We start from the raw sequence: 13,677 nt of genomic DNA, 5'->3' as shown, positions 1-13,677 counted from the left end.
GATTTTAGTGAAGAAATCACACTGAAACTGTAAAATAATCATTGAAACATGTTTCTCACCTTTCTCACTGGCTAAATGACTCTAAAAAGTGACACATGGTGAAAGATTTGAACTTTTCTGAATTAATAAAATGATCCAAGCTGTAAAACCCTGTCCTTAGGGTATGTTGAACTTACTGAAGCACAGGAAACTCTGAGGGCATGTGGTGGAGAGGTGGGGAATGATATGGTGTGGAAAGAGCCTAAGAGGACAGAGCGGTTTTGAGGCTGACGGGGGGAAAAAAGGAAGATGATATGAATAGAACTGTAAATATGGTTGGCAGCCAAAGCTGAGGTTCCTGTGTGTTGGTGTGTTTGATTGACAGAAGAAAGCCCTGAGGGAGCAGTGGCTGATGGACGGTCTGAGTCAGCAGTCGGAGGAGGAACAGGAGGCCATGAGGCTTCAGGCTCAGGACGAGCAGCAGCAGAGTGATGAGCTACAGAGCAACATCTTCAGGTAACCTGAACCTGAAAGCACCTGGAAATCCCTCAGTACATCCCACACTGGACACACAGGCAGAGAGCTGGCAGAATTAATGCATCATGTGGGTGAAGGCATTTATATTTGGCACTGAGGCATGTAAAGACTTCGAGAAACTTTAGTGATCCTAGACAGAAAATGGGCTGCTGTGAAGTCAAATACTAACAGACTCAGGTTTAACTCTGACATGCAAAGTGAAGGATACAAAAGACTGATGGTGACGAGATCTCACCTCTGAGTTAGACTACTGGCAGTATATCAGGGGTTGTTTGGCATATGAGTGAATTGAATACATAAGAAAATAAATACACTAATTGAAATCATTTTAACCAATAAACAAGAGAATAAATGTTTTATACACTTTGTTTTCAGCTACATCTGAGAGGTATAGGTTTGGTTTTAAAAGTCAGGAACTCATGATAAAGTCAAAGAAAATAAAACTGTATGCTTTCCTGCATTTATATAGACCTACCTTATTATGACCCCAGGAAGGAAGAAGGGAAAACTGAGACAAAAGTGTAAATAAAGATTCTTTTTATTAATAAATGAAGTTCAAATGAAGTTAATTTCAAATTAAGTAAAGCAAACAGCAATAAATGTTAACTTAAAATACTAACAGATAACGAGTGTCTTTGCTAGCCAAGGAGGCTAGCAAAAATCATGAGACATGAGAGACCACAAGTGTTTAAGACATCTTACACAAAGACAGTGAGTGTTTTGCTAGCCAGGGAGACTAACAAAACACATGCTACATGAAGACAACTGGTGTCTTTGCTAGCCAGGAATGCTAGCGAGACAGATGCTACACAAAGACACTAACAAGCAGTCTAGCCTGCCAACACAGGACTAGACTGCAGACAAGCAGTCCAGAGTCTGCTGAAGGACCCACTGGCCCTGTTCTGCTGCAGACTCCCTGCTTTTAAGCATTTTGTATTAACATCATTTGCCAACAACAATGACTGTGTATGGAAGAGTATTAGAGTCAGGTATGAGGGGGAAAATGAGAGGAGGAATATTTTTGTAAATTTTGTATTTCGAGAAGTTGAAATGTCAAAAATAAAATTGGAATGATGAAATTAATGTTGAAATAAACTTTTAACTTTATTCTGAAAAGGTATTTCTACTTTATTTATGAGATTTATTCTCAGCATTTCATGTGTGAACACGTCTTTATTTTCAACACTTGAGCTTAATTCTCAGCATTTCGATTTTATTAATAAGGTTTCAACTTTATTCTTGATATTTTGTGTGTGACAAAGACTCAGTTTATATATCATATATAAAATTATTTCCTCCTTTATTCTCGGGTTGAACAAGACTTTATTTTTGAGATTTCGACTTCACACTCAACAGTTCAACTTTATTCCTGACATTTTCCCTTTATTTTCATCATTTTCAAGAAACAACTTAAAAAAAAAAAAAAACAGATGATTGCTATACATAGTTACCTGACTGCTAATCAATTTCCCTTTAGAAACAATAAAGATAAATAAGTTTGTTTGAGAAATTGAGAAATGCTTTACTTTTTCTAAGAATTAATTTGTATATTATGCTCTTGTGTTTTGGATTCATCCTTAAAGCCTTTGAGGGATATTGATCATCAGGTTGGGAACCACTGCTGTAACCTGGACACACTGAGACATGTCCTCCAGTAAAAGTAAAATAATTCTTAGGTCATTTTTAAATTATTACTTGAACATAAAGGGAAAAAAAACACTAAAAACAATTTGATTATTACACATCTGATATTTATTATTATGTTCTGTTCAACAGAAGTGTGTATTACAATATTGCAGTGAGCAGTTCCTCCTGTAGTCGTCTGGGCCTTAAGACGCTCTCCCCTCTTCAATGTGTATGAAGCTCTTGTTAATCTAGTTTGTGTGTTTGGAAGCAATGGACATGTGGAGCTTTGAACCATGAGCTGCTAACTGATAGGCCTGTTCCTACCACCTGCAGGCTGGCTCTCTCTGTGTGTGTCTGCGTGTGTGTGGTCCACAGTGGGAAGTAGTGAGGGATTAGGACCAGACTGTTTCACCTCATCTCCCCTTCAGCTGCATGTGTGTCGGTCAAAGCGCAGACTTCCTTCTCTTCATTACATAACACAAGTACTAAGCAGCAGCTTAGTGTGTGCACACAGCAAGAACACACACACAAAACCTCACACCCCCAACATTCATACAAACCACTGCACTGCTCAAAGAAATTCTTTTCATCCATGTGCAGTGAAGCAAGAAGAAAGGATGTATCAAATTTCAAATTTGGAACCATTTCCATCTCTCTTTGAGACTTTAATTTGTTCAATTTATAACTACAGTCAGTCAGTGGGTTCTCTCTGGGTGCTCCGGCTTCCTCCCACAGTCCAGAGATATGCAGTTCAGATTCATGGGTAATGATGATATTCATGATAAACAATGCTCTGTCAACTCATTAAAAACTACATCTGACTTGTGGGGTTTCTCAGACAATACTTCCACACAAAAGAACCCTAACCCTAACCCCATTAAAGATTTTGAGACATAAACAAATATTTGTGGAACTCAAATTTTTATGGCTGCATGTGTAAGATACAATATTTCCAATGTTAAATAAGTTATCCAAAAGTATTCAGATTAGGTTACTTTTTTGCAATCTAATGGATATGCTAATTACATAAATTGCAATGTAATTTGTATTGAGTATTCAAAGTGATGGATAGATGATGGATGGATGGATGGATGGATGGATGGATGGATGGATGGATGGATGGATGGTTTAGTCACATATATATATCAAGGAGGGAGGCTGGAGGGGTCAATTTGACTGATTTTGAATTATTATTTCTCATCATGATCACAAATTCACTTTTATTTTGAACGAATATTGCACATTCATGAAAAACAACATTATTATACCATTAAGGATTCCATAATTGTCTGTATGATTCTGTTAGGAAGTCTGTTTAAACATTTTCTCAAACTGTCATTGCTGTAGCACCAGACTCCATGTGTGTCCATATTCTACTATATATAACACTATTAAACATTTGGCCAGTGGATAAGATGATTTAATGAACTTCATAACATTTGTGGAGAGTGGGTAAAATGCATTCTTAAAGCTACTACAAAGAATATTCATATTTTGTTGATTTTGAAGACTCCTGTGGAGAAAAGTGGTAGTGTTTCCGCCGTAATAGCCAGAAAATATAAGGTCAAAAATAAAATTATCTAAATAAAACCTCCTCCTGCTTTTTTCAACTACTCACTGTGACTTTGCCTGAAAATGCTAATACAGGTTTATTTCATCTGATTTGAAGGAGAATCTGAACAGATGGCAGACATTAAGAATAGCTACATAGAAATAGCCATTCTTCTTACTGATGGTGTTGCTAACTTATGTAGGTCATACAGAAGCATCAGAAATAAACTGTTTGAGACTGTTTCATAACCACTCACTGCAGTAGATTTAAATTAAGGTCCAGTTAGCTTTGTCTAGATCTTTTAATTGGATCTTGCAGTCTTCATCAACAGATGGTGAGCTCTCATTTGTCATCATAATGACGCAAGTGTGGAAATATAGTTCCCATCTATACACTCGTATATAACCACCTGTCATCATATGACAGAAGTTCTATGATGACTGGTCCATTTTCTTATGAAGAAACTAATAAATTGTGCATTCGATTCAGATTTTTTTTTCTTTTGTTGTCCAACTCTTTATGTCGTTGATGTCTGGCATTGTGAATCTTGAATGAGCCACGAGTGGACACGCTACAGTGTGTAATTAGGTTCATTGGAGCAGGTTTATCATCTGCTGAGAACTACTCTGTAGTCTGAATCAACCTGCTTTCTGAGGGAGCGCAAATGGACTCCTAACATATGCTGATGTTAGAGTAGGATTGAACCAAACTCACCCTGTTAGCCGAGACTTTAGTGGTGAATCCTGAGAGCGCTGTCTGCTGAGCAGGATCAAAGCTGCCTGACTAAAGTCACGCAGGCAATCTGTGGACAAAATCCCTGTCTCAAACAACCCATCAGCACACAGGATGGGCTCTGAAAGAACCTTGACCCCTCTGATTGACAACAAAATACTACCTATAGCCTCTGAGGCAGGCAGGGAAAGTCACTGCTTATGTGAATATGGACTAAAAACCCCATTGTTTTCTACACAGGTTAAAACACATTCAAACATGGAAAAGAAATTACTAATTATGCTAATAAAAATGTAAACATTTGAGTTGCTGGCGACAAAACCACCAAATCTGTTACCATTGGTAACAATGTAGATACAATGGCCAGTAGCTCCCTCAAACTGAGTTACATATTTGTTTTAATTTGTCATCTTTTTGCCTTCATTGCTGAGCACATGTTGCCTGAAACAAAAATACACTCTTCAACAATGGAAAAGGAATTGCAGGGATTGGATTAAGTCAAGTGAGTTGACAGTATGCTAAAAGACAATACCCACCCCAGCAGGGGTCGCGTTAACCGAATATTTTCCATCGCTGACCGTTTTTTTAAAACGGTGACAGAAAAATCTGAAAGTCATCTGTCATTTTGACAGGTTGCAATTCACACCCCTGACCACTTGGTGGCGAGTGAGCATATTTATTAGCTATTAGGTACGTTCGAGATGAACTGTGCCTCGCCTGGAGAGTAGACGAGGTCAGGCGGCCGCAGCAGGAGGTGGAGACAAAAAGCTGCAGTCAAGTCAGACAGTTTTCAGCAGACTCACGAGAGACTAGAGGAGGAGAGGAGACACGAACATCCTGTTAGATCACCAGTAGGTTACCTGTAGTCTGCAGATCATGATCATAGCTGAAGAAATAAAGTGCATTCTTGATCGTTGATTGAAGTTAAAATAGAAGAGATCCTCCTTTAAGCAGCACAGCAGCTGAAGTTTCTTCAAAAAGCCCAATAATGATGATGGTGTTGATAAAAGAGGTACGGTGTGGATTCTCTGTTCAGCTTGTTCGGACTGAATATTAATTAAAAATGAATGAAAAGTAAATGCTGTTGAATATGTAATTATTATCATTTTAAAAATTAAAGTGACGGGTAAAAATAGATTATGAAATATTTTTATGACCCTGTCAGTCAAAATGACAGACAACGAAAAAGTCTAGCGCAACATCTGCACCCCAGCAACAGCCTCTTTAAATTGCAATCATCTGGCAAGAGATACAGAAGTATCTGCTGCCATACCAGTAGACTACAGAGTAGCTTCTTTCTTCAGGCTGTAATGCTTCATTTGGCTTGACTCAACTCTGAAACATTCTTTTTTGTTTTTCCATTGGCAAAAGTGTCTTTGGTATCACCTCAGTTCAAAGCGCATTAAGCCAAGACTACACCGTGTCATGAAAACACTTTAGACCACTCATTGTTCAGAGATGTTTAAAACAGATTTAAACAGAGAAAAGAAATGCCTCAATGTGCTAATAAAAATATAAAAGTTGAATTACTGGCAACAAAATCACCAAATCTGTTACCTTGGTGATGGCAGTAGATACAGTGGCCAGTAGCTCTCTTGAACTTGCCATTTCATTTTGTTATATTTTGCCTCTATTACCGGAGCACATGTTGCTTGTGATAGAAATATACTCATCAAGAATGGAAAAGGGATTGGATTGGGTGAAGTCACTCGAAAGGTTACTAAAAGACAATACCCACCCCAACAACAGCCTGATCACCTTGCTGCCATCTGGCAAGAGATACAGAAGTCTCCACTACCATACCACCAAACTACAGAGTAGCTTCTTTCTTCAGGCTGTAATGCCTCATTTCCACTGTATGGATTGACTTGACTCAACTCTGAACCATTCTTTTTTTGGTTTTCCATTGGCTAAAGGTTTTTGTTGTTGTTGTTTTGTTTTGTTTGGTATCACCTCAGTTGAGATTCCAAGCAATGCTTAACATCGAAAACACTTAAGACTGGTCGGACAGAATCATCACTTGACTCATTACTTGCATGTTGGAGCAACCACGGTTTTCTCATCTGTGCTCTGATGTAGGATTTCCCAAACTGCTGTCTCACTGCCTTCACCCTTTTCTGAAACAAAGTTAGTCTATTCTTGTAACAACCAGCCATGTACCGAGAATCATGAACACCATCCCTCTGATATCCTGCATGGTTCCTGTGTCTGTGTTGTGCTGAAGATGATGCCACAGCAGTTTCATGTGCTGTTGCTACATTGTAAATAAGTGTAAAAGAATTGTTTGTTAATGGTATATTTTCAATGAGTCTCATTCAATTTTCTGTTTTATTGACGGCGGTCCAGTTTTGTGGATCATAAAAACATGAAATTACACCTTCTTCCCTAAATCTGCTCTTCTTATTTCAGTAAAAGCATGTCAGTTAAGTTTCTACTGTGCATCTGACATCATGATGTCCATGTCTTTTCCAGATTTTTAATAATATATAATATATTACGTTAGATATCTGGTCAATCTGAATTGGTTAAATTATGTTATAAGTTTTCATAAACTCTGTAGTTCATAGTGAACTAAACTAGCTATTGTTAAGTCAGGCTAATGTTAGCAATTCTATTAATTATATTTAACAAACTAAAATAACATGCTTAAGTTACTATAAAAAGTACCTGTCTTGAAACCATGCTATCATGTTGTTTAAGAACAGTATTTTACTTTTGGGTAAAGCAAATAATTGAGTTGGAAAAATGGAATCTTAAGTTGTTTTGTGTTAAATTTAGGTTGCATTTCTGCAAATTGTTTATTTGAAACCAATAAGATTATTAAGTACATCTGACTTAAAGCTACTGTGTTCATCTAACTTGTTACCTTGATTTGAAAAGAACTTTATTCATTTATGTGTTACCAATTAAAGTCATTTTTTAAAGCTGGTCCAGTAATTCTCTTTGTTCAGTTTATGATGATCTACCAGTAATCGTGCCTGTGTTCAGGGAATACCAGCTGCAGTGGCAAACAAAACAAAAGACAGTAACTGGTACCAACAATGAGTCAAGCTGAGCTGTACCATCTATCCATACATCCATCCATCTTCAACTGCTTATCTGAAGTCAGGTCGCAGAGATAACAGTTTCAGCAGGGGACGCCAGACTTCCCTTTCCCCGGCTGCATTAACCAGCTCTGACTGGGGGATCCCGAGGTGTTCCCAAGCCAGGGTGGAGATAAAATCTAGTCCTTGGTCTGCCCCGTGGCCTCCTCCCAGCTGGACATGCCTGGAACACCTCTGTAGGAAGGTGACCAGGATCCTTACAAAATGCCCAAACTACCTCAACTGACTCCTTTCTACATAAAGTCCCTCACGGATGACTGAGCTTCTCACCCTATCTGTAAGGTTCCAGCCACCCTTCTGAGGAAACTAATTTCGCCCACTTATATCCGCAATCTCATTCTTTCAGTCATGACCCACGCTTCATGACCATAGATGAGAGTAGGAATGAAGACTGACCAGTACATCTAAGCCATACTGTGAAGTGGAAATGAGAGCCATGTTTTAAATGGAAAAACTGGAAATTAGAAAGACTGAGCAAACACAGGAAAATGTTTGGAAGAAAAGTACCAAAGCAAATGTGTTACTTTATTAAAAGACCTTCAAGTAGTCCCTAGTTTCTGCTGTTGGTTAAGAGCTGCTGAGAATGCTGTTGAGTGTTTGGTCCAGTGATTTAACACAGTTCATCACTCTTTTGTACAGAATAGAGAAAGAGATTGAAGCCTTGGAAACAGAAGAGCTCAACATCTCTGCCAACGAAGAAGTGGTTCTGAAGCGGTTAAAAGAGGTGGAGAGGACGGCCGAGGACATCATCAAGGTAGGCTCAAATAAACCAGCAGCCTTTAAATTCTCTGTCCGCTTTGCTGGCTCTTACGCAGTGTGTTGCTTACTGATTATTTTTGATAATAGTATCCAACTGTTCACCCCAAGGCACTGAAGCATGAGGAGACCTTATAATCCTTTAGCTTTTAACAAACACCATTTGTAGATCACTGATGTGAGAATAAAGTGAAGGCAAGACAGGGTTGTGTGTATGTGAAAGTTTGTTCATGACAGATTTGTTGATGAAGCACTGTCTGGAGAAAACACTGTGCAGTTTAACCATAAAAAACTGATTTGTGAGTTTAATGTGTGCCTTCACTTGTGAAAACATGTACTGTGGAGAAAAAGTCTGTATAAAAGCTGATTCAGTGACCAAAACTCAACAACACCTCCTGAAAATCTGTTTTTGTTGATCTCCAGTGGTTTAACTTTTTGCTTTGCATCCATAACCCTTTAATCATTAATAGTCATAATGCTTGCAGCTTAGGTGAACTGGCAACTCTAACTAGCTTGTAGGTGTGAATGTGAGTGAATGGTTTGCTTGCTGTAGGTGTTACTAGGCATTGCTGCTTCAAGTTGATTAATATAATGAAATACAGTCTAGGATTTTCAGTTTCAGTGAAAGAGTATAGCTACTTTTACACTGTAAAAAACCACTATCACCCACTAACATCTGGCTTTTGTCCTCAGTGAGAAAGGGTACAAACAGCATTCATCCACAGGTCAAATGATGCAGTGGTCATGGGTATTTATTAGTGATGGAAACATGACTTCTGGGCTAATTTTTGCCACTTTTCCTCGAGTAACTTCTGTGATAAATTCCATCTATCTCCACTCAAGCGCAGTATTCAAACGTCATTCCAAATAAGTTGGCATTGAGTTTGAAAGAAACACTTAAATAAAAGATCTAAAAACCACCATAACTTCATATCTCTGCCATGCTTCCTTCTCCTGTTCACTAAACCTGTTTTTCGGGATGTTGAATGTGTCAGAAAAGAAAAAAGAAAAAAAAAAAAATGAAATGCAAAATTGTCCACTGGAAAGGGGACTGGAATCAATTGTCTATTTTAATCGGTTGCCTGCTTTTTAAAAAAATAAAAAAAAGAATATATGCACTAATTTTGGTGTATAACAGTATATGAAGGTTTATCAGATGCCAAAATGTTTGATGTTTTTTGTACTTAAAGACAGTACAATTATTTTATCCTCCAATTAAAGTTTATAAAATCTGATTTTAAATCTGTTATTGTGTGTCATTGTAATTCTAAACATTAATATGGCCACCCCATTATCCTCAAGTATGACAGGATGATCTGTCCAGTGAGAGGTGGGAGCTTAGTTTGATCAGTTGCTTTGAGAATATTTTTAAATGTGTCTTCTTTTATATGTAGCCTACCTGTAACTGTTTACAAGCTTAATTTACTTTATGGATCATTTTACGACACAGGGTTGAATGATGAGATGTTACCTGTATTCCCTTTATGCTTCAAACAAAAACAAAAACCAACACACAAAAATATGGGCACCAACATGAAAATCACCTGTTAAAACGACACACACATGTTGCGTGAACCAGCTATAAGCTAGTTCCCCACATGGGCCACCCCTGTCAAAAAAGTCTGGACACACCCCTGCAAACCGTGATATTTTCCTAAACCTAACCAACGCTGACAAACATTGTCTATTTATTTTTTCTAACTTGAATGCAGAGTCTGTCTTTGCAAAACATTAGAGGGTTACCTACAGTGTCATAGTTTGAAGAGCAGAGCCACTGACCAAGCTGCAATACTTCATGTGCTGGAAGAGAGAACCTGTTGTGTGCAATTGTTCTTTTAAGCTACAGTCTTTCATTTTAATCACACATTGTAAATACAAATTCTACTGTAACACTCCGGAAATGCTTCAACTCATGGTTGATACTCCAATATGGTATCACTTCAACAATAGGTGTATAACCTCAAACATGTTGCATGTATTGCCACAACTCTCTTACTGCACACTGGAGCTTCAACTTGTTCTTGGAGGTTATAGAGCATTGAGACTCTGTGACATGTGTGAGTTATAAGAGGCAGAATCTGACCTGAGTGAACAGACTTGAGCTCTTTCTATGAATATACTACATTGTATTCAAATGTCACTGTTTTCTACTCACTCCATGCTGCCTGTGGCTCTTCCTCTAATCTCTGCTTGTTTCTAACAAGATGCACTCACTGAGGACTGTGTGGGTGTGCTTTGGTTCACAAGAGGCTGCTTTGAGTGAATAAGGTGGCAGGTAAATGGACTGCTCACATGGTGGGCGTGCGGTGTACACGCACTAATATGCATGAATCTGCTTTCTGTTTGCTGCCTGCATTTAGACTTAAAGACACAGTGAAATAACTGTGGCTTTAAACGTTGAAGCTGAACAACATTAATCTCTCTGAAGCTCTGCTGTGATATTGACTCCTGCCTCTCTCATCATTTTGATCTTCTGAACTCCTCTGTCTTCACATGTAGGAGCTCAATGCAGAGTTCTACACAGGTAAACACTTCTGGAGCATTTTGCCTTGTTGTGATAATCAGTTGCTTCATGTTTGCACACATGTTTATTATGTATATAAAAACATGTGACAGACTGTATTAACATATTTACACATAATTACACTATTTAACATAGAGTATATTACTGACAAAACCTAAATGTTGGGTATTAATAGACTTCATGTTTAATCTTTTATTGATATACTAACCTTTTTCACCTTTATTGTTTACCATTTGGACACAGAGCAATAGTAATTCATTTTGTAGGCCTGTCATTTTAATGCATGCTAACAATGTTTTTTTTTGTTTGTTTGTTTGTTTGTTTTTAACTGTCACAACTGATACCCAATATTTTATTTTCTCAAAATAACAAATTATGCTTTCTGGTGTTCCAAATTTGTTTCCCAGTTTTTCAGATTATGATACCAAGATAATGATTGAAATATGTAGTTATCCTGAAATAACTTTCTGAGATTATTCTTTCTTTGAAGGCTGACAAAACTGGCTGACTTGGATAGACTGTATAATGAACCTGTTATGGCATATGTCCTAAAAACCAGAAAACAGTGTTTAATTATCTCTGGATAGCAATCAAGATTCAACATTCTGAGGAAAAAAAAAAAAATTATTTGCTTCCTTTCTGAATGAGGTCTTCAGATGGATATCAGTCTCATAACTGTGTGTTGAAGGATAAGTCTAATACATGCATATATGTGTGTGTGTGTGTGTGTGTGTGTGTGTGTGTGTGTGTGTGTGCGTGTGTGTGTGTGTGTGTGTGTATGGGGAGGGTTGGGGGGGGCATCAGCACTGTAACCTCCATGCATTCCCATCACAACTCATCACATACAGAAGAAATGTCACTGCCCCTCAGGATCTGAGGCTGAGACAGAAGGTACCACTTAGCTGCAGCACCTGAAGCTGTCAGAAAGATGTTTTTAACTCTTTCCACCACACTGACAAGATATTCCATCATTTAAGACAACCAACCAACCAGCATTCAAGTGCTTATATAAAAAAAGAATGAATGAAGCTGGAACAAAATGTTTTTTTTGAATGTTGTCAAAGATACTGGCCCTGGCTAGCAGGTTTTTAAAAGAAAGAATTAATACATAATTAACATTGTGAAAGTGATGCAGTTTTGTTAGGTTTATGCACTTAGTTAGGTTTAGGATAAAAAACATATTTGTGGTTACCATGACTACAAAAATCATGCAGCGAAAGTCACTTACAGCCCTTTAAACAGCATTTGGTTTAAAACGAGACATGAAGTCCTGTGTTTGTTTGAGCCATCCATCCATGCCACCTCCTGCATGTGTGGACTTTTTCCCTCTTTATACCACGTCAAGGCCCCGGTCGCCTGAAGTCACTTGAAAAGGCCTGGTGTGTCCGTTTCAGTCATGAACGGGTGAGCGTCTGCATCTTTATATGAGTCACTAAGGGTGGTGACATTTCATCTGTATCTGAGGGGTTGAGAGTGAGACCAAGCTGGTTACTTATATCACTACATGACTGAGTCTGAGGATCCCTTTGAAAAGGCCAGACAACAAAACAAAGGAGTCGTAGTTAGCCTAGCTTAATGCAGTATAAAAACTGGAAGCAGGGTGAAACAGCTAGCCTGGCTCTGTTCAACACCTCCAAAGCTCACTATTTACATGTTGCACCATGTTTGTTTCATTCATATGCATATCAAAATGTACATTAGTTAGTAGTTTTAGGGGGAGTTTCATAATGAAGCCATTTCTTAACAGACAGTGTTTTTGGTGTCTCATGTTATAATTATTATGAAAATTCAGGGTGTTAGCGAAAGAATCTAAATACTACAGTGTGTTTTTGGAACTGTACAGACAAAACAGCAGTTTGTCCATCCGTCCAGCACGAATTGTCATTTTTACATCTCTCTTCATGCGCAACAAAATACATTTTATAAATCTTTAGAGGTGTTAGTATTTATAATTTTAAACTTGTCAAAGAGCCAGTCCAGCTGTTTCCCTCTGCTTGTAGTCTTTATGCAAACACACAGTAATAAGGTTAATGTCAGTCTTCTCATGTCACTCTCAGAGGGAAAATGAATAACTATAAAGTATTATCTTGGAATAATGGTGTTAAAAAAACAACATAAGCATAATTTGTTATCCTGAGTCATAATCCATACCATAATAATGGTTTGACACCTCGGTATAACAAGATCCTTAAATGATGAATGGTGTATTTTCTCCTCAGATCTGACACATCATGTCACCTCACCCCTCCATACGTCATTCATCCCACTGACACCTGTGAAAAGCGCTCCTGTACATGAGCCTGCTTCTGAAGAACCAAAGAAAGGTACATCAGTTTCTGCTGTTCTGATTGATCACACAACTGTCAGGACAGTCTGTTAAGAATGTGGAAAAAGACAAAAAACAATGTAACAGAAAGGAAGTGTAATTAAAATTGTGGACAGATTTCACAGCTCAGTCTCTCAGCTCCATGGTTATACAGACATCCATTTTGTGTTCATGAGACTCAGCTGTCTGCTTGAGACTAGCTGCTGACTGAAAACGCCTCCCGCTTCCATTATGCTATTTTAAAAGCTGTAATTTTACATTTCACCAGGATGCAAATTATGAAGCAATTAGATTTCACTGTGAGGAGAGGAGAACAGAACATTCCCATGCCAGCCATTCTGGAACATTGCTGAATTCATTCATCAGAAAAAAAAAAAAAAAAAACAGAAAAAAAGACAAAAAAAAAGTGACTTACAGCCTTCAGTAGTGCAAACAGAATGAAGGTTTAACCTCCTGTGTCTTTATCAGAGTCAAAACGGACAAAGACATCAGGCAGATACACAACCTAGAACAGGTTTACAGTTGAGAGAAAGTTGGACAG

The 13,677-nt window shown here is 38.0% G+C and overlaps 1 protein-coding gene across 3 annotated transcripts in view; it reads left to right on the top strand.

The window, feature by feature from the left end:
* palmdb (palmdelphin b) overlaps window positions 1-13,677 on the top strand; it is a 91,021-nt gene that overhangs the window by 32,394 nt on the left and 44,950 nt on the right. For 2 of the 3 annotated variants that reach the window (XM_084747103.1, XM_084747104.1), the window contains exons 4-5: window positions 365-495; window positions 8,170-8,284. In XM_084747103.1, coding sequence (XP_084603229.1) covers window positions 365-495; window positions 8,170-8,284 — 246 coding nt within the window. Of the gene's footprint in view, window positions 1-364; window positions 496-8,169; window positions 8,285-10,785; window positions 10,811-13,029; window positions 13,135-13,677 lie in introns of all 3 variants that reach the window. The other variant, XM_084747105.1, reaches the window with a different exon arrangement.

Source organism: Lutjanus erythropterus, chromosome 21, assembly GCF_056507025.1.
Source record: "Lutjanus erythropterus isolate fLutEry1 chromosome 21, fLutEry1.hap2, whole genome shotgun sequence".
NCBI classification, from domain to species: Eukaryota; Metazoa; Chordata; class Actinopteri; order Lutjaniformes; family Lutjanidae; genus Lutjanus; species Lutjanus erythropterus.
The sequence above is the reverse complement of the archived record's forward strand: the minus strand, read 5'-3'. Positions and strand labels throughout refer to the sequence as shown.